This window comes from Panthera uncia, chromosome F2 (assembly GCF_023721935.1).
Source record: "Panthera uncia isolate 11264 chromosome F2, Puncia_PCG_1.0, whole genome shotgun sequence".
NCBI lineage: Eukaryota > Metazoa > Chordata > Mammalia > Carnivora > Felidae > Panthera > Panthera uncia.
Window position 1 is genome coordinate 45,110,558 of NC_064812.1, and position 22,368 is coordinate 45,132,925.

Consider the following 22,368-nt stretch of genomic DNA (forward strand, 5'->3'; position numbering starts at 1 on the left):
CCAACATCCAAGATGTTTTCCTCTAATTTATTCTCATCCTACTAACTCCATGACCATTAGTTCAGCCCTCCATGGGTTCTTGTCCAGAAAATTCTGTTAGCCTCCTGACTGGTTTTTCCTGCCTTAATAGGTTTTCCTATAAACTGTGATCATTTATTCATTCAACAAGTATTTATAGAGTGCTTACTGACTTTTAGTGCTCAGGTAAGTAATGGGTCCACCTTGAAATTCAGTCTAAAGACAAAGACAGTGATGCAAACAAAAGTTTCAACACAGTGGACAAATGTGATGATAATTATGTAGCAAATAGTGTAGAAATGGAAAGGAAACATCAAGTTGAGTGCGGTGGTGATGGGAAGGTAGTTTTGGAAGCTTTTAGAGCAGAAGAAAAACTTCAGCTAACTGCTCTACCATGTGAACCACAGCAGTTGGAAAAGGTGAAGGAAGCAGTGAAGGAAGTAGCATGTGTCTGATATCACTGAGGTACGTTTCCTGATTCCGCAAAATCAACGTGGATGGAGAACGCCATGAAGGAGCAGCCAGGAACCTGATCAATAAGGGCCCAAAGCATCCTGGTCAGTTATGCAGCAGGCAAGTGGTGGAAAGTCATTCATCGAGATAAGAAACTCTAAAGGAAGAGCAGGTCTGTGGGTCTTTTAATTATGGATACTTCACATAGTTGAACACTGATTCCAGGCATAGTGCCAAGCATCTTACTTTATTGCAGCTGACCCTAGAAAAATGTGGGGATCTGACCCCTACACAGTCAAAAATCCCTGTGTAAATTCTGACTCCCCCCCCAGATTAACTCCTAATAGCCTACTGTTGACTGCAACCTTAGCAATAATTAGTTGGTTAACACACATTTTGTATATGTAATATATATGTGTACATATATATATATATTTATAATAAAGCTAGAAAAAAGATGTTATTATGAAAATCATAAGGAAAATACATTTACAGTACTCTGTGTTTATTGAAAAAAATCTGAGTATAAGTGGACCCATGCAGTTCAGACCCGTGTTGTTCAAGGGTCAGCTGTATTTTATTTAATCCTCACAACAATCTTACATAGTAAAGTTGTACTATGATCTTCATTTTACAATTTAAAAGCAAACACTGGGATTCAGAGGTTAATGACTTGACTACACACACACTTAGTAAATCTATCTGTTTTGCATCGGAGCCCAAGTTGCTGTCTGTCTGCGAAGCCATGATGAACTCCGCCTGAATGTGTCCACAGACTGGGGCACAAGGGAAGGACGGGCTTGGTGGTCATCAACACATGGCAAACACGGTGGGGTCAAAGTTATGGGCATGAATGAGAGGGCTCAACCAACTCTAAAAAGGGAGAAGGAACGAAGGAAAGAGGACCTGGGGATCATTAAAGTTAAAGGGCGGAAACCAGCAAAAAAAAAGTTTGAGGAGCCATTGGATAGTGCGAATCCTTAACAAATGTCTTTCTGTGAACCTTTTTGAGAAGTCGCTAGTCCAAGTGCCTGGCATTCCGTAATGGACGTTTGGGGTCAGAAGGGGCATTCCGTCAAGGGTGGGCCTCTCTACCTAATTTCTTCATCCCCTGAAGGACCAAGCGATGACGTGAAACTCGCACGGGGACTTCACTACCTGGGGAGGTAAACAATTAGCAAATTCTCCTCAGAGCACATCAAGAACTCTTCTCCCTCCAGTGTCGCCAAAGGAGCTGTGGATGTGAGCGTCCCAAGAGTCGCTCCGTCGGATCAGAGGTTACTGCAGAAACGCCCAATAAGCAATGGGCAAGGATCCAAGCAGCTTGCGGACTGGGACTGGGTCCGGGGGCAAAGAGCGCGCGCCCGGATACGAGGCACGCGCGCGCCCGCCAGCGGAGGCCGGGAGCGCGCTGGGCCCCCAGCCCGTCACCGCACCCTCCACTTGACGGCCCCCTCCTCCCCTCTCCGGTGCCCGCGTCCCCTCGGATCCTTCTCTCCTCCAAACGGCTCCCCCAGCAGCCCCAGGCCCGGCCGGACCACCCGGCCGCAGACCCCCTCCAACCGGTCCTTGTAGTGGGCTGGACTGTGCGTCACGGGGGGCGGTGCCAGAACGCCGCTCGCGCTAGGCCCCGCCCCCGCGCCGAGGCCCCGCCTCCTCTGGCCGAAAAGGGGCGGGCCCGGCCGGTGCTGGGTCCAGAGTTTTCACACTCTCCGCCGGACCCGTCCCTCCGCCGCTGAGTCCTTACCCTCACCCGGGGCCGTCTCCTGCCCCCTGAGCGGACGCAGGGAGTCGAGGCAGGGCGTGAGGGGCGCCATGAAGGGCCGTCGCCTGACAGGCGCCGCGGCGGGGGGGCTGGCCGGCTGAGGGCCCGCGCCGGCCGAGGCATGTGGAGCCCCGGCGGGAGCCTGCTCCAGGCACTCCCCCGGCTCCTGCAGCACGCCGCCCTCCTGGGCCGCGCCGAGCTGCCAGCCCGCTGGGCCACGCCGCGGGCGGCGGGCGGGGACGACGCGGCGGATCGCCTCCCTCGCGGGGGCGGGGCGAGCGCGGCAGCGGCGGCGGCGGCTGCCTCCGGCGCCCTGCTCGGCGCCTATCTGGAGCGCCACGGTCCGCCTGCGGCCTCGGAGCTGCCGGCGCCGGGCGGGGCCTTGGCGGGCGGCCCCGGGAGCGGCAGCGGCGGCGGCGTGGTGGTCGGCGTGGCGGAGGTGAGAAACTGGCGCTGCTGCTGCCTCGGCAGCACCTGTTGGTGCCGGAGCTTCGTGCTGGTGTGCGTGCTGGCCGCGCTGTGCTTCGCTTCCCTGGCCCTGGTCCGCCGCTACCTGCAGCACCTCCTGCTCTGGGTGGAAAGCCTCGACTCGCTGCTGGGGGTCTTGCTCTTCGTCGTGGGCTTCATCGTGGTGTCGTTCCCCTGCGGCTGGGGCTACATCGTGCTCAACGTGGCCGCGGGCTACCTGTACGGCTTCGTGCTGGGCATGGGACTTATGGTGGTGGGCGTCCTCATCGGCACCTTCATCGCCCATGTGGTCTGCAAGCGGCTCCTCACCTCCTGGGTGGCCGCCAGGATCCAGAGCAGCGAGAAGCTGAGCGCCGTTATTCGCGTGGTGGAGGGAGGAAGCGGCCTGAAAGTAGTGGCGCTGGCCAGACTGACCCCCATACCTTTTGGGCTTCAGAATGCAGTGTTCTCGGTAAGTGGTATCCCGCTGCCCCCATCCCTTTCCAGGGCTGTTTTCCAGCGGTCTTGTGACGGCCCTGGGAGGGCGCTCCATCAGACAAATGCCAACAGAGAAGTGACATTGACAAACAGGAGTTCCGATCACTTTGCGTCGCACGCTGAGGAATCTTACGCAAATAAAACCGATTTTAAGTCGGGGCCTCAAAGGGACATCTGGTAGAGAAAGAACTACTCCTTTTTGGCGTATAAGTTTGATTAAAAACGAAGAGTCCTTTTAACTTTAAGGAGAAATGAATGAAAATGTCCATGTTATACATTTGCCATCGTATTTCTGTAGCAGCTTTGGCAACAGTCAGGGAGTGACGGCTTCACATTCCTAGCTTTCCCTCTTGCCTGCATAAATGCATCCCGGGTTTTGACTCAAGTTTTTAAGGACACGGGGGCTAAAGGAAGTGTTTGGGTAAACAGTGGAGGGCGTAGCTTCAGACTCCATATTACAGAGTTTCCTAAAATTTGTAGTAGGCCTTTTCTCCATAAAGTATAGTTTGCTTTGGTACAATGCAAAGGGAGAAATCCTCCAGTTCATTTTTCTTTGGAGGAACTTCATTTTGAAATCACTAGGTAGAGGATAAAACAAAATAGGACGTATGACCTTTTACCTAGTGAGCATATATTTTTCTTTATACACACCTACCTTTTTTTTTTTTTGTTTTTTTGCCCGATACTCGTATGTTCTGCTTATCCGATTTAGCTTTCTCTAGCTCAGTGCAACTGAGGAATAGGAATACTCCTAGGGAGGAGATCATCCGACTGGAAGAAAGGAAGCCAGTCTTTACAAACTTCATGACTTTGGAACGAATGATTAACTCTCTATTCCCTTGCTTTCCTCTTTTCTAAAGTGAAGGGGTTGAACTAGATTACTGAGTTCCCCAAATTCAATGATTCAAAACTACAAAGAGTTCATACAGAGATTTCTAGGAACTCAGCCCTTCAGCTTGACTTAAATAAAACTGTATGGAAGTTAAGAGATACAGCATTCAAAACCATAGGGATAGATGTATTTTATATTTTGTTAGTGATTCTGATACATTGTATTGCTTCAAAAACAAATTCTCTCGAAACTTTCTCATTTTGCTTTGTATTAAGAATAATTCCAACCACCCATTCCTAAAAGATAAAAATTGGTATTTTTAGGAGTGTGGTATCCTTTTAAAGCCCAAATGACTTCTGATTCATTTTTGTGAATAATTTTTTATCACCACCAATCGCTCTTAAAGCAATATATAACTTTAACAAGCTGTAACCATCAGGTTAAGCAACATGAATAAACTCGCAGTTTATCTAAAGAAAAAAAAAAAAGAATAATTCTAACCAACCTACCCCATTTTTGTGATGAAATTAAGAATTTTTTTTTCTTTTCTTTTTTTAAACGTCTTTTGCAAATCTCATGTTCATTCTGACCAACATCAGCAATGGTTGTAGAATGAAGCTCATGGAGGCATGGAGATAGCTAAGGGGTTTTCTGTGAAGAGAAAGTTTGGCGTTTATGGTGGTTTGATATGTTTTTTGACTTAAATTTTTCCCTTTTACAACAATCTGTAGTATGAAGTATAAACATGGAACTTTGACCTTATGTTGGATAATAATAGATCAAGTGTCCTAAGACTTTGGAAGAGGGTTGGGACTAAGGAACCCGAATAATTTCCTTCTAACGTTTGCTTTGTTCTCCAGTATGGCTTGCATCCTTGTGTGTTTTCTTGTTCACCTACTATGTGCTTACTATCCTAAGCTCTTCACAAATATTATTTGTAATCTTTAAAACAGCCCTGGAGAATGTGCTTATGCGTATAGTGTAGACTCTTGTTTAATAGTTTGGAGCACAGGACTGGTGCTCTAGAGGCCTGTCGTCTGCATACAGTCTGGTGACCTTGGTCAAGTTGCTTATCCACTCTGTGGTCAGTTCCTTATTTGAAAAATGGGGGAAGTAGTGGTACCTACTTCATAGGATTATTGAGACCGTTACATAAGGTAAATACATGCAGTAGAGCCTGGCTTAACAAACACATGTTGGTTTTTGTCACCATTACTATTTGATTACCCGAGGGCACCTAAGTACTAAATAAATGGTAAAGTAAAACTCTGCACTATGGTTTGATGATAGGGTCTCAACCCATGGCTCTATTTCTGCATCGCATATTTAGTACGTAGTGTAGTCCTGGTTATATAATGAGGATTCATTATATATTTCTTAATTAAAGGTAGGACAGTTTTTTTTTATAATGTCTTTTTAAATCTGTGAATAAAAAGTTATAGTTTGTGCTTGGAAATAATTGAACGTAATTATGTAGTTGAAACCACACTTGACAAGGGGCAAGTCTCAAGTTGGTGCTGTGGGTTCAAGAGAAAAGAAGGAAAAAAAGAAAAATGTTCTCTTGAAATAGATATTATTGGCACAGTTTTACTGGGGAAGAGACAGAGGCTCAGCCCTCCAGTGACTTGTTCAGGGTCACTCACCTACCAGGTGGGGAGCTGAGGTTGGGAACCAAGATGGGCTGATAAGGTGCATTATACTGTAAAATTCTTACTTCTAGCCCTAAGCAGGGTGGGTTGTAGAGCCAGTGGATATAGTCTGTTACTTTCTCTTTGGTCATTTCTGTTATTCTTAACTATCTGCTTTAGTAGTTCTTTCAACCAAAAAGCTTACTGAATTCACCCAGGGTATGTGGATGAAAAGAAAGCTTAGGTTAGACTGATTTTTGCTATAGTTTGACTTTCTCTTCTGCTTTGTATAACATCATTCTACTTCCACCCTCTGTATCCCCATAAACCTCTGACTGCCCACAGCTGCCTGCTTCCCAGGCATATTTCTCTTTTCTTTTTCCCTTCCTGTCTTTTTAAAGATCTTCCTCCCCCCTCTTTCTCTTCTATTCCACTTAAAACTCATTTTCTTAATGTCCATGATTAAAGAAATTTATCTGAGCTTACTTTAAGTGAGATATAGTGATCATGAGAGGCATAGGCTTTGGAAATAGTCCTTGATTAGCCCATGATGAGTTCTGAAGGTTAAATAAGCTAGTGCAGTGAAGGTGGTCTTTGCCTGACACATAGTCAATTCTCAGTCTTTGTTAGCAATTATTATTATTAGTGGTGGAGGTAAGTGGTATTTACATTTTAGAGGCAGAAGTTGATTGTAATGGTTAACATATAGAACAAAAGGGGTTTTCCCTTGCTTTGTGTCTGTTATTAACCATATTTCTTTGCTCTTCCCGTCTGTGCTAAAAAGGGATATGCAAGCTGACCCCCCACTTTTGAAACTGTTGAAATAGGAAAAAAGTACATAACACTCTACAGTATCAATTCTTAGATCATAAGAAATATAATTTCCCAAGTACATGTTTAAATTTTTTCCTTTTTAAAAAATGTAGCTATTGTTTTTGCTGGGAAATAGTTAAAGGTCCTCCCTCCCCATTTTTAATGTTGTTATCTGTAGTTATTACTGCCTATTAAGAGAGCTATATAGACTTATAGTTTATGTGTGCTCCTAACTACTGTTCTTTATGGACACACCTCTAGGATGAGCATTTCTTTCTTTCTTTCTTTCTTTCTTTCTTTCTTTCTTTCTTTCTTTCTTTCTTTCTTTGTTTATTTAGAGAGAGAGAGAGAGGGAGAGAGCACAAGCGTGGGGGAGTAATAGAGAATCCCAAGCAAGCTCCATGCTGTCTGTGCAGAGCCCCATGCAAGACTTGAACTCTGGAGCCGAACCATGAGATCTTGACCTGAGCCAAAATCAAGAAATAGCCGCTTAACTGACTGAGCCACTCAGGCACCCCTAGGATGAGCATTTCTTACAGCTTCTGTCAGGACAGGCTACATTGTGCGGTAGTGAAAACCCCTCCATCTCAGTAGGTTCAGAATTAAAGGTTTGCTTACCTGTTGACAGATCCAGATTCAGCTCGGTTTGGGGAAGGGGCAGGGAATCTTTGCTTTATGTCACTTTTACCCTGGGATCCAGGCTGACAGAGCCACCCTCTTTCACTTGGTTACTGGGACACAGTGGATTGCCTACTGGGTTTTAAAGCTTTCATCTGGATATAATCCCACTTTTCACTGCCTGAACAAGTTATGTGGCCAGCGCTGATTTCAAAAGAGCGATGCGTGTGCCAGGAAGGAGATAAAACTGGGGTGTTTGGGTAGCAGTCTTCATGACTCTGTCACTTGATTACCTCCTCTCTCCCCCACAACTAATCTTGGCTAAACCCTGTGGATTCTGCCTCCTGAACACTTAGGTTTGGCCCACTGCCATCAGTCTGGTTCAGGCGTCTAAGCCTCCTACCTGGTTCCCTTGCCTTTGGGCTAAGGATTTCCAGTTTCTTCTCTCTCCAGAAAAATCTGATTTTGTTACTCCCCTGCAGGAAACTCTCAAGTGGGTTTTCTTTTCCCCTCAGGATAAATTCCAAACCCTCACAGCATACATACCTCTGCAGCCTGTCTCCTGCCATTCCTTGGTTACTAAGTGCCTTTTGATGTGTTAACTTCTTGAATCCCAAGCATTCTAAGAGGTACACGTGATATTTCAGATTCAAACAGCAAGTCTTGCCTGTAGCTTTGCAACTTCCAAGTTTTCCTTTTTATCAGTTGCTGGAAAACACACTAGTTCTTAATAGAGAAGGACAGTTGGTGGAGATGTAGAAGGAGCTGGAATCCTAAAAGAGTAAAGCCGTCTAGGAGAAACTTGTCTGTAAAGTTGAAAACTGAAAACATTCACAAGAAGAACATCCCATCCTATATTTAATGAGCATTAGAATGGTCTTGTAAGTTCTGTTCTAAGATGCCCCCTTGGAGACATCTGGACTTTTCTACAGTTTGCAGTTACCTTCTGTGAAATGTCAATTTTAATCCCCAAAATATTATGTGATAATTGGTTGTTATGAGTAACAGAATTCATAATGATACTTGCAGCTGCCAGAAGGGAGATCCTAAAAGTCATTCTCTTTTTTTACTTTGGTCATAGAAAAACTTAAAAAGTCAAAGGTGTGGTAGGTTCCTTTTCTTACATAGTTCCCCATGGGAAATTTTGTTTCCATCATCATTTAATTTTTGAAACCTAAAATAAAAACATGAAGCAAAGCGTGAAAGATTCTCTTATTCATATGTTATATACCACTTTGCAGTTTGCAGAACAAATTAACATACATGATCCTCCTTAATCATTACAGCAGTCCTTTGAGGGGCTATCCTTGCCTAAAAGGTGGAGTGATATAGAGGACAGATATCACACCCTTGAAATCAGACTTGGTCCTGACATTCAGTGTGACGTCTTGAGATACTTATAGTTACTCTTTTGAGCCATACTTTCTGTTGTAAAGTGTGTTTAATAATACTTGTTACGTGATGTGACTAAATATATACTTTGCTCATTATTTACCATTTCCTTCTCGCTATCCTCTGCATTCCAAAAGGAGGGCATTGAAACTCAGAGTTTTTTTTCTTTTGTAATTTAACAGAAATATTTGTATTGCACTTACTAACTGCCAGGCACTGTTCTCACAGGCACATAGTGACTTGTTTGATGCTCATATCAACCCTAAACCTCATCTTACCACTAAGGCAACTGAGACAAAGTGGCAAAGTAACCCAAGAGCATACAGTTCGTAAACGGTAGTCATGAACTTACCCAGTATTCCATTGTTGTTCCAAGAAGAGCTGAATTTCTCAGAGATTTCTTGGTTCTAGTTTCAGAGCACTTGCCCTATAGCGCATCACATAAATATTACGGAGGACTTCCCACGTGTCAGGCTCTGGGCACAGTCCTACATAGTTGAATTAGACATCATCCCAGGACTCTACAACAGGGGTCAGCAAACTGGTCCCTGACTAGGTCCACTGTCTGATATTATATGGTATACAAACCAAAAATGTTTTTTTCATCTTCTTAAAGTTTATTTATTTGGAGAGAGAGAGAGACAGAGAGAGAGAACTTGCACGCAGGGGAGGGGGGTTGGGGTGGGGTCAGGAGGGGCAGAGAGATTGAGGGAGAGAATGAATCCCAAGCAGGCTCTGCCCTGTTAGTGTGGAGCCTGACACAGGGCTTGAACTCAGGAACCATGAGATCATGACCTAAACTGAAAATAGACGCTTAACTAACTAAACCACCCAGGCACCCCAGGTTTTTTCATTTTTAAATGATCGGAAGAAATGTCAAAAGACTATTTTGTGCATGTCAGAGTTACGTGAAGTTCAAATTTCAGTGTCTAAATAGTGTTATTGGACTACAGCCATGGTCATTCATATTTATATTAGTTGTGGCTCACTTTTAAGCTAAAATGGCCCAGTTGCAGTAGAGACCCTATGGCCTACAAAGCCTAAAATATTTCTTGCCTGGCATTTTATAGAAAAAGTTTGTATTAGAGCTTCATCAGTCACTGTAATAAAGCAACCATTAAGCTGAGCCCTGCAACTGTAGGAAGAGGCCCTTATGCTCTGCTATGTGTCTTATTTACCTTTGTATTTAACAAAATTAAATGTATTTTTTAATAGTGTGGGGTTTTTTTTTTGTTTTTTTGGGGTTTTTTTGGTTTATTTATTTTGAGAGAGAGAGAGGGAGGGAGAATCCCAAGCCGGCTTCACTGCCAGCTCAGAGTCAGATCTGGGGCTCAGACTCATGAACCGTGAGATCACAATCTGAGCCAAAGTTGTCTGCTTACCGGACTGAGCCACCAGGTGCCCCTGACAAATTATGTTTTTGAAAACAAAAGCAATAAATATATGTGCACTGTGAGTAAAATGCAAACAAAATAGAAATGAATAACTTAGTAAATTTAAAAGTGCACGGCCTGACCCCTCACCCTGGCTCACTTCTCATTGGAACCATTTTAAAGAAGTATGCGTTAGCTGGGGTGCCTGGGTGGCTCAGTCGGTTAAGCGTCTGACTCCAGCTCAGGTCATGATCTCGCGGTCCGTGAGTTCGAGCCCCGCGTCGGGCCCTGTGCTGGCAGCTCAGAGCCTGCAGCCTGCTTCAGATTCTGTGTCTCTCTCTCTCTGCCCCTCCCCCGCTCGTGCTCTGTCTCTCTCACTCTCAAAAATGAATAAATGTTAAAAAAAATGTTTTCTCGTCTTAAATTCTTTGTCTGTATCATGGATATAACCACAGATTCAAGTATAGTTGATGGGTTATGATACTTGTCACTGTACCAGTGTATCTAATGATCCTTTCTTCTCCCTGTTAAAATACACTGATTCACTGCCAGGGGTATAGTTTGGAGGGAATAGAAAGATGGAGATCAGGCTGTATTTTGAAGGAGCTTGGGGTCTGTCTCTGAAGGGTCACATATGGCCAAGTTGACAAATGTGATGCCACCTCAACTCACACCCTTAGGCCCCACAGTACATGGAGTACAACTGGCCATTACTTCCTTGAAACTGTTTGCCCCTCTTTGTGCTTTTCTTCAGTTTTCTCATCAGTTTCTGTGGTTTTTATGCTTCATCTTTGGGCTTACAATTCACAAATCAGTATCTCTAGCCTACTGCATCTTTTAACACATACTGAATGTCTTATTACCCCTTCCTAGGTAAAAAAAAAAAAAAAAAAAAATTCTTTAAAAGCAGACAAGTCTTATTAAAACTTATTTCAACAATATTTCTTTAGCAGTGTTCGTTGTAAAATTTGCAAAGTATAGTAAGTACAAAGAAGAAAACAGTCATTAACATTTTAGTGTTTATTTTTCTAGTCTTTGCCTTGATGGCTGCATGTGCTTTCCTTATATAACATTGTGAGTAAATGTTGTAAATGATTTTTGTGGCCTCTTACTGGATGTAATGAGCATTGTGGTTATTAAATTTGGCACAGAATGACAGACAGTGACCACACAGTCAACTATGGTTTTCTATCTTTGTATTTGTATCCCTGCTGAGAGCTGGGTCTAATGTATAGAAGGCATTTGATAAATTTTTGTTGGGTGAGTAAAAATAATTAGCCTATATAGTTTTTCAACTCTATAATAAGATCTTTTTGACTATGTTGCAGAAATTATATGCAGTAATGTATGAGTGTATTTCTTTTCTGGGGAAAGGGTTTAGTGTGTGTGTGTGTGTGTGTGTGTGTGTGTGTGTGTGTATGTATTAATCAGATTCTCAAATGGATCCGTGACTCTTAAAATATTTAGGAACCATTAAAAACAATTCCTCATTTAGGGACATCAAACTAATGAAAAAATCTGTGTATGTGAAGATGGCCTCTGCATTATAAATAGACCTACTGACCTAACCATTTTTGTCAGTAGAAGCCTGTACATTGAAAGCCTCTTCAGCTGTTAGAGTAGGGTCTCTCCGAGCCCCTGCCTTGTTTTTTTCTTTCTGGTAGCAAGACTTTCTCAGTACTTTCACAGTTGCCACTTAACCAGAAGGTCTCAGCCTTGACATTAGTTTGACCTCAGAGATTACTGGAAATGCTTTTAGTATTTATTCAGTGTTCACTTAATAAGTAACTAGTAAGTGTCTAATCTGTGCCCACGGCTGTTCTAGATGCTAGAGTTATCGCAGTACATAACGTAAAGTTCATCCCAAATCCCTTAAGGTGCTTACAGTCTAATGGAGAAATCGCATTCTGGGTATACTATGGCATACATTTTGCTGATAATTTCCATTTATAACATGATTTCCTTTTGGGGGACAGAGGAAGGTATTCTCAATTTCAGAACAGATGATTACAAGTAGACTTGCATCCTAACCTGTTTAAAAACTGACAATTATTGTAAGTCTCCACATTTATAAAACAGTTCTGATGTTGATATAGTCAGCATCCAATGAACATATATTTAGCACCTAATAATATATAATGGGCATCTTGCTAAAGACTAGAGACACAGTGAAGAATAAAACAGATAGGTCCCTTTCTTTACAAAATTTATAGTCTGGGGAAGGGGTGAAGGGCAAACAGATGGTGAAGTCTTCAGTTACTCACTAGTGTGAAGGGGACTGGGGAGTGACAGTGCCTAGTGTCCTGTCAGAGAACTTGAATGCTGTTCCTAATGCAGACCTGGAAGCTTAGGGAAGGTTTGCTAGAGACACTGATGACTGAGTAGTGAAAGACAGTGTAGGACTTTTGCCCAAGTAGAGGAGTGGGAGGAGGTGTGAATTTCCTCTCCAGAAGGAACAATGGCCCAAAAGGAAAAAAGAGCAAGAAGTGTTCTAAGAACAAGAGAATTTTGATGTGCCTGGAACATAATGTGATTTGAAGCATGAGATAATCAGAGGCTAGGGCGTGAAGCACTTTGCCTGTTGAAAAATGTGAACCTTATTCTGATGGCAGTCAGAGTTAAAGCAGGATTAGATTTGCATTTTTAAAGTTTTTAAAAAAATTATTTTATTTTTTTATTTTAGAGAAAGCAGCTGAAGAGAGGGGCAGAGGGAGAGAGAGAGAGAGAAACTCAGGCAGACTTCACCTCAACGCAGAGTCTGATGCAAGGCTTGCTCCCATGACCCTGGGATTATGACCTGAGCCAAAATTGAGAGTTGGGTACTCAACAGACTGAGCCACCCAGGCACCCCTGCATTTGCATTTTTAAAAGATTTCAGCAGGAATTAGCATAGGTGGTGAGTGCAGGTCAAGTCTGGGTATGGAGACTAGAGAGGAGAGATTGAATAGGAATAGAACAGACAGTAGGTAGATTTCGTAGGTATTTAGAAAGTGGAATTGACAAGACAGGGCAAATGAATGGATTTGGGAATGAGGGAGGAATGAGCTGTGTGACTGACTTGTGATGTGTCTAGCTAGGGGACACCCGGAGAGGCATTTTGGGAGGGAGGGAAAAGGAAGGGAGAAGGGGCAGTTAATATTTTTTCTTAAACTGGTTTTGAAGTTTTTATATTTCTGGAAGTGAATACTACAGTTGACTCTCAAACAATGCACTGAACCCCGCCCTCCGCTCAAAAATCTATAAATAACTTTTGACTCCCCAGAAAACATAACTATTAATAGCCTACTGTTGACCAGAAGCATAAGGAGCCAATTCACAAATATTTTGTATGTTATTATATACAAATAATGTTTTATCTACTATGTTCTTACAATAAAGTAAGGTAGAGAAAAGAAAATATTATTAAGAAAATCATAAGAAAGAGAAATGCATTTACAGCATTGTATTGTATTTACTGGAAAAAGTCCATGTACAGGTATACCTGCACAGTTCACACCCTTGTTCAAGGGTCAAGGGTCAAATAGTTGCCATTTCAAACTATTTCTGAAATACTGATAAAGTATTTTGAGGATATATATATGATAAAACACACAGTTTATCAATAAATAGTAATTAGATGAAAAGATCAAACTGTACTCACTTTCGTTTCCTTTGATCATTCCTTTCTTAAAAATTATTTTGGGCCAGATGGCCAACAGGCACATGAAAAGATGCTCAGTGTCACTCTTCATCAGGGAAATACAAATCAAAACCACATGGAGATACCACCTCACGTTGGTCAGAGTGGCTAAAATGAACAAATCAGGGGACTATAGATGCTGGCGAGGATGTGGAGAAACGGGAACCCTCTTACACTCTTGATGGGAATGCAAACTAGTGCAGCTGCTCTGGAAAACAGTGTGGAGGGTCCTCAAAAAATTAAAAATAGATCTACCCTATGACCCAGCAATAGCACTGCTAGGAATTTACCCAAGGGATACAGGAGTGCTGATGCATAGGGGCACTTGTACCCCAATGTTCATAGCAGCACTCTCAACAATAGCCAAATTATGGAAAGAGCCTAAATGTCCATCAAATGATGAATGGATAAAGAAATTGTGGTTTATATACACAATGGAATACTACTTGGCAATGAGAAAGAATGAAATATGGCCCTTTGTAGCAACGTGGATGAAACTGGAGAGTATTATGCTAAGTGGAGTAAGTCAGGCAGAGAAAGACAGATACCATATGTTTTCACTCATATATGGATCTTGAGAAACTTTAACAGAAGACCATGGGGGAGTGGAAGGGGGAAAAAAAGTTACAGAGAGGGAAGGAGGCAAACCATAAGAGACTCTTAAATACTGAGAACAAACTAAGGGTAGATGGGGGTGGGGAGAGGGGAAAGTGGGTGATGGGCATTGAGGAGGGCACCTGTTGGGATGAGCACTGGGTGTTGTATGGAAACCAATTTGACAATAAGTTGTATAAAAAAATAAAAATAAATATTTTGGGGATTCATGATTTTTTTCTGTATAATATTATTAAATATGTGTTTAATTATAATTTACCTTAATGCAACCTTGTCAATAAAACAGCATCCATGTTGTATAAACCAAGAAAATTCAGGAAAGCATAATTCACTAAAAATTTAGATTCACTATGAATCTAAAAATATTAGATTCATAGAACTGTGGATAAAATTTTTGTTCCTCTGAATACAGTAGATCACGTTTATATTCTTAATTAGATCTATGTCAAGATATTCTAGGTAAAAATTAGATAAAGTTTCTTAGTGGATTAAATTAAAGCCGGTAAAACCGTTGTATAAATAGCTATAAACTGAAAAAGTGGAGGGGCTTGAGGCAGGGCTGCCTGGCGAGGGTACTTAGTACGGTGCCTAAGAGGACAGCAGGCCCTTGGCGAGGGTACTTAGTACGGTGCCTAAGGGGACAGCAGTCCCAGGGTTCCACAAGCAGTCGAGTGATGCATCTGAAAATAGAGGTTCTCTTACTGTCAGCCCCAAACGTAAGTCGGCTCTTGCTCTTCAGAGTTAAGCATTTTTTTTCTTTTTCTGTTTTTTTTTGGTTGTTGTTGTTTTGTTTTTTCCTTCTCAGGTGGGCTGTTTGTTTTCAGGATCTATTTGGTATAAGGGAATGTTCTACATTAACCCCCACTGGCCCAGAGAAGTGAATTACATCCCCCAAGTAAAAGCCCAGTACCTTAAAAAAAAATTTTTTTTTAATGTTTATCTATTTTTGAGACAGAGAGAGACAGAGCATGAACGGGGGAGGGTCAGAGAGAGGGAGACACAGAATCCGAAGCAGGCTCCAGCCTCTGAGCTGTCAGCACAGAGCCCGACGCGGGGCTTGAACTCAAGACTGTGAGATCATGATGTGAGCCGAAGTCGGATGCTTAATCGACTGAGCCACCCAGGTGCCCCAAAAAGCCCAGTACCTTTGGGAATAAGAATGCATAGGATCACCTGGGTGGTTCAGTTGGTTAAGTGTCTGACCTTGACCTCGGCTCAGGTCATGAGCTTGGGGTTCCTGAGTTCAAGCCCCGCAGGAATGCATATAGTTTTATGGTGCTTCTAGAGTATTAAAAGCATGGGAGGATGGCAGTCAAGTAACATTCACCATCCCTAAAACTCTTACTGGAGTATTTATGATCGTAGAAACCAACTAATAGGACAACAATGGCATCCTAGGTTGAGATTTCTAGGAGTTCTTTGGAGTAGGAAAACAATCTTGAGCCAAGATCCCAGGATATTATAGATAGGAATTCCAGTGGAAATATTCTGGGCTCACATTTAATGTCTTTCTGGCAAGTAGGACAAGCAGACAGATTTTTAAGAAGTTGGTGGATTTAAAAAATAAAAAAAATAATAATAATAATAAAATAAAAAAAAAAAGAAGTTGGTGGATAAGAACTTATTGAGAGAAGTTTGGATAGGTCTCTTTGGGAACAAGTATTCTCACTTTATTATGATTTTCAAAGAATGGAGCTAGATGCAGATTCTGAGTAAGATCTTAGCATGTAGGAAATGCTGTAGTACAATAATCTGGAACCTGTTTAACTTAATGAGTTAGTAATAGTTAAAAAACTGTGTGTGTGTATGTGATTGTGTTGCTGTCCTGGTTAAATTATTTGACACTCCAGCAACATTGTTTACAATGATTAGCTGAAATTTTTTGCTTTCTTTGGATATACATCTTTTCAGAAAGGGCATGTATTTGAACAATAACACTTGCTTTTTCCCTAGGATGAGGTTTTGTCAAAAAAGGGTTTGATGAACTTTGATTTCTGCTTTGGACAAAGGAGTAAAGAGTTGAGTTGCAGAGTTGTTTCATATTTATGAGATCTGTTCTTAATATCACCATTTGGATATTACTGATGTCCTATCTGAATGTCAGTTTTGCATTTTAGAGAAACTTCATTACTTCATTAAGTCTTCATTTAAAGACTATGGACTAAAGCTTTGCATTCTGACATTTTGGGAATTGAAATATTTATTTTAAAGACAAATTTCGGGGCACCTGGGTGGCTCAGTTGGGTAAGCATCTGACTCTTAGTTTCAGCTCAGGTCATGATCTCATGGTTCTGTGAGTTCAAGACCCACATCAGACTGCACTGACAGTGCAGAGCCTGCTTAGGATTCTCTCTCTGCCTTTCTCTCTCTGTCTCTCTCAAAATAAATAAATAAACTTTAAAAAAGTAAGATAGCTTCCAAAACATTTAATGTCATCTTATTAACTGCAGTATCATAGTTTTTGTGATTCATTTTTTTGTCATATTTACTCACTTTATATATTTGACATGTTTATTATAAGAAAGGTCTCTGTTCCTATAAGTACTCCAAACTGACAGAGGAACCTTTCTTCACCCCATTCACATCATTCCTTGACTATACATTCCCCAGTATTTTTCTACTGGGTACAGACTTATTTCTCTTTTCCCTCCGGGCTCCTAACAAGTATCACCCAAGTATTTGTCCTGTACAGGCTTCCCTTGCGTGTGCTCTGTACACAATCCAAACCTCACTGCCAACTTCACTGATACATCCTGTACTTTCTGTATCACATTTCCTTGTTCGTTCTCTTCTTAGAACGCCTTAGCTTCCTCATCCCACCTATCTCTGCTTGCCAAACGCATATTTAGGTTTCAGAGTCCATTTTGAATGCTGCTTTTTTTTTTACATGGTTGCCCTTTGGCCCCTATTCCTGCAGCTCATACTAATCCCTGTTTACTCTTTAAGGCTCCACACAGTCCTTCTCAAACCCCCCTTCCTGGGATAGTTGATGTGTCCTTGTCAGTTTGTAAATCCTTTGAGGTAGAAGTTGTACCCTCCTTTCTGTCCCTTGCAGGCACCTACCGGAACATCTTGGCCTGGGCAACATGGAGTCAGTGATTGTTTAGTTGAATTGTTAACCAGTCACTATAGTATTCTTTCCAGACCAGCAGTGGCACGTCTCCAATTAATGATCTGTGCATAGAGATGAATGTAGCTTTACTGAAAATAGGACTTACAGGATTATTAGATTAGATTGTAGTTAGACTAGCTGTAGGTTACTCTTTTAACATATCAGATCTTCACATTAGCAAATAGAAGTTTAGTAAAGTGGCCAAAAACTTTCTTACATACAAGTAAACCGAGATGGGGCTATAGAAAAGTTACTCTCAAAATTAAAAGCAGGAGCAACCACAACACAAATGCTTAGAGATAAATGAATAAGAAATGTATAATATGTGAATAAAACCATCAAACTTTAGTAAGAGATGTGAAAGGTTTTGAATAATTATAGACACATTTCTGGATAAGAATATTGAATATTCTGGGGATTTCAGTTCTATTCAGATTAATTTAGAAATTTACCTTAATCCCAGTAGAAAATTTGCTGATTTTTTTCTTTTTGAATGATAGAATGGTCCTAAAATGTATCTGTAAAAATGAATAGGTATGAATAGTTATGGCATTTTTAAAAAGAAGACTAATAAAGGGGTTTGCAGGATAGGGAATTCTGTATCCAGATATTAACTGATAGTCTTTACAACAATCTGGTTTCAATATAAGATTTAAGATGTCAGTGGATAGTGTTAGAGCTCCCAGTAGACCCTTTTACATATAATTACTTTATTTGTTATAAAGAGTAAACATCACAAATCATAGGAGAAGTTATTAATTATTCAATAAGTAATGCTAGGAAAACTGGCTACTGGAGAAGGGGAGGAATAAGGCTGTATCTTCACCTTTAATTAAATTCCAGAAGGAATAAGTGGTAAATGTTAAAAAGGAAAATAGAATCAGAAGAGAAATGCAGGTAAAAAAAAAAATCTAAAAAAACCTTTTAGAGCTAAAAAAAAAAAAAAAGGAAAAGTCAGAGGAAAAGATAGGTAATATTTGATTATACAAAAATTATGAAACATTTGTATGTCAAAACATAAAAGATAAGGAATACTTTAGAGGAAAATGTTTGCCAAATATAATGGACAAAGGTTGCCCATATATATGAAGAGCTCTTATGAATAAATAAGAAAAAAATTAACATTCCAGTAAAATTGGGCAAATATGAACAAGGAAAGCCATAAAAAATGCAAACAGAAAAATGTATATTTAAAACTAATATTAATATATATTAAAATGTATAGATTAAACAATCATAAAATATCATTTTTACCCCATCAACTAGGAAAGATTGAAGTTTAATACTTAAAGTTGGTAAGAGTATGATGAAATAGACATACTTATGCATTATTTATTGATATGTAAATCAGTGTGAACTTTTTTGGAAAACAGGTTTTATTGTTAGATCCAGTAATTCTACTCCTAGTGATGCATCCTAAATAGTGGAGATACATATTGTATTAGTCATTTCTTCCTGTATAACACTCCAAAAAGGGGGTGACTTAAAAATAAGCATCTATTATCTCAGAGTTTCTGTAGCTTGGGAATTCCCGTGCAGCATAGCTGGGTGCCTCTGACTCAGGTTTCTTTCACAACCTTGCAATCAAGGCGTTGGCCAGGACTCTATTTATCATAAGGCTTGGCTGGGGGAGAATCTGCTTCCAGGCTCACTCATGTGGCTGTTGGCTGGCCTCAGGTCTTTGCTAGCTGTGGGCTTGAGGACCCTAGTTCCTTGCACATGGCGCTCTCCATGGAGCTACTTACCTGCTAGAGGGACAGCTGAAGGTCCATTCTTTTTGTAACCTAATCTTGAGAGAAACATCTCCTCACTTCTGCCATAGTCTGTTTGCCAGGAGTAAGTACTAGGTCCAACTCACATTCTAGGGGAAAAATACCACATAAGGGCATGAATACCAGAGGACGAGTTTTGTTGGAATATTTTAGACACTCCCACACAGGTTAACATACAAAGGTTTGCATCGGAGTGTTTTTTTTTTTAACTTATAATAGCAAAAATATAAATACATAATCACATATACACAAGGAAACAAATAAGGAAGCAATTGAAATATTCCATAGCAGAAGAATGCTTAAATTATACCATATCCACACAGTGGTAGTATAATTGCGTAGTAATCATCATGTCTACCTTTTTGAGAGTCAGTCCCGTGCTAGGCATTTGCTCCTGACTGTACTAATATTTCTGATCCTGACAACAACCATGTTATTACCTTCAGGTCACAGCTGAAAATGCTGATTCTCAGAGACAAAAGAGTTCATTGAATTCTCAGCACCGGCATGCCATCATAGGGTTATCTGGCTTCAGAGCCCAGTAACCACACTGCCGTTGAAACACGCTTATGAAGATTTCTAATGATATGAGGAAAACTTACAAATCTGTTTTTACAGAGTGATCCGCGTGTGTGCACATTTTATTTACATCAAAGAAAAAGATTGTCGCAAATGTTATCTTTTAGTGGTAGAATCATGGAATATTAAAATTTTTCTTTAAACTCTTATTTCATTCTCAATCTACATTCTACACATATACCCTTTATAATCATTTTAAAAAATGAGAATGCTTTGTAAAATATTTCAGCTCCTTCTACTCCCAAGGAAAAACCATTAGCAAGACTTGTACACACAGTTTTATGTAAAATTGAAATTTTACTTGATAACGAATCATTCCCTTTAATCTGCTCTTCTAGATTACTGATCTCTCCTTACCCAACTATCTGATGGCATCTTCGGTTGGACTGCTTCCTACCCAGCTTCTGAATTCTTACTTGGGTACCACCCTGCGGACAATGGAAGATGTCATTGCAGAACAGAGTGTTAGTGGATATTTTGTGTTTTGTTTACAGGTGAGTTTAAGGCTAAGGGTTCTCTCTCTCTCTCTCTCTCTCTTTTTTTTTTTCTTTTTGTATGGCATTGTTTATTTTAAACCTAACAGATTTCATTGAGACTGATTTAAGAGAATTTTTCCTTTTTATTTCTTTTCTTGTTCTTTCAATCATACTTCATATTTTTACAACATTTACATTTTAACTGTGGATATATGGAAGTGTATAGAACTGAACTGATGCTTCTTAAAAATTCTCTTAAAACAAAGGGAATGACAAAAATAGGGTTCTTTTTGTAGTGATTTTCAGTCATCACTCTATTTCGAGTTTTTGTGAAGTGTTGTTAATACTATGTTTCTGAAGATAATTTTAGTGGGATTCGGTAGGGTTGGGTTTTTATCTGACTTTATCTTCAAATTATTGAACTCTCTAATTGGTATTTTTAAAAAATATACTGGCAATGTAATTTTTTTTCTAGTACAATTTGATGTAGAAAAAAATGGTTTTTTTTTTAGAAAGGATTGCTTTATAAAAGTGTCTGAAGTATTCCATTAAAAATTCAAGTAAGATTTGCATAATGGATTATTATTACCATGCAAATTGTAATATAGTTTAGGGTGATACAATTCCATATAAAAGGTTGATAAAAGAAAAAAATCCTGTTACGTAGGCACATTTATTCAGTGCCTTTAAGTTGCAACAGGAAGAGTTCAAAATTCATTTCGTTAGTTGTGCTATATTTGCTTCCTGAGATTTATGAAAATATACAATCACCAAAAGTTTTGATGGTTTAGTAAGACGATGATAATAACTTTTGAGAGCTTTATATGCCATATATTTAAGCTCATTTAATCCCTACCAAAACACTAGAAGGTATGTCCTTTTCTTATGTCCAACTAATTGCGTACATCTCTCCCCAACTCTTCGCGACATCAGCGTGGCAGGAATATTTATACTATGGAAAATGGCAGGTGCTCCAAATCAAGACTCCGACCTCTGATCTCCAAGAGCTAGTTTATCAGCACACCAGTAGATAGTGATTTGTATAAAGTCTCAGCTGCAAGGGGTTGGACCAGGACATGAACCAAGGTAGTTGGCTGTGGGAACCATGCTCATAGCCAGGACGATAGGTTACAGAGCAGATAACACTAAGATAGCCAGCTTATCTTCCTGGTCTCTTCACTTGCTAGGTTTAATTTATAGTTATTAAATATATGCTAATCATATTACAAATTTGCTTTTAGCATTATTCTTAATTTTTAAGTTACTATAGTAAAAATACTATGATAAATAAAGCCAGAGTTGATTTTCTTTGTGCTTATGTAGTAGAAGTTTAGTAAGTCCAGAAATATTTACATTGAGCTATAAATAAAGCTTATCAATTGAATGGCTTACTTTAAGAAAAAATTTATAACATTTTTCCTATTCGGGAATCCATTTTGTTTTTACTTGTTTGTACAAAGTGATACATATGTACATATACACACACACACACACACACACACACATGATATATATATATCATGCGTGTGTGTGTGTGTGTGTGTGTGTGTGTGTTGTGTATATATTTTAAAGAACCTGAATGATAGATTTTTAAAAAATTTTTTTAAATGTTTATTTCACTTTGAGAGAGAGACACAGAGTGTGAGTCAGAGAGGGGCAGAGAGAGAGGGAGACACAGATTCTGAAGCAGGCTCCATCCAGGCTCTCAGCACAGAGCCTAACATGGGGCTCAAACTAATGAGCCGTGAGATCATAATCTGAGTTGAAGTTGGACACTTAACCAACTGAGCCACCCAGGCACCCCATGAATGATAGATTTTTTTTAAGTTTATTATTTATTTTGAGAAAAAGAGAGAGAGTGGCTGCAAACAAGGGAAAGGCAGAGAGAGAGAGAGAGACAGAGACAGAGAGAGAGAGAGAGAGAGAGAGAGAGAGAGAGAGAATCTCAAGCAGGCTCCACACTGTCAGCACAGAGCCCAATGTGGGGCTCAAACTCACAAACCGTGAGATCATGACTTGAGCTGAAATTAAGAGTCAGAGCCTAACCAAGTGGGCAACCCAGCTGCCCCTGAATGATAGATTTTTTTTAGCATATATTTAAGCACATTTTATATTTTTTTTAGTGTTCTGAAAATGAGTAACCCATTCGAAATACCTTTTTTCCCATTACATTATGTTTGAGTAATTAGAATTGGTCATTATCAGTAGTTTTCATAAGTTTTTCATTATTTGATACTTTGTTTCTATGTATCTTAGTAAATCACTCAACTATAATTAGTGGAGTTATAATAGAACAAA

General features: G+C 40.3%; 1 protein-coding gene across 4 annotated transcripts in view; it reads left to right on the plus strand.

The window, feature by feature from the left end:
- Positions 1-2,163: 2,163 nt before the first annotated feature.
- Positions 2,164-22,368, plus strand: part of TMEM64 (transmembrane protein 64) — a 32,635-nt gene continuing 12,430 nt past the window's right edge. The window contains exons 1-2 of one of the 4 annotated variants that reach the window (XM_049633590.1): positions 2,171-3,155; positions 19,933-20,088. In XM_049633590.1, the coding sequence (XP_049489547.1) occupies positions 2,358-3,155; positions 19,933-20,088 (954 nt within the window). In that variant the 5' untranslated portion in view covers positions 2,171-2,357. Of the gene's footprint in view, positions 3,156-19,932; positions 20,089-22,368 lie in introns of all 4 variants that reach the window. The other 3 variants (XM_049633591.1, XM_049633592.1, XM_049633593.1) reach the window with 3 other exon arrangements.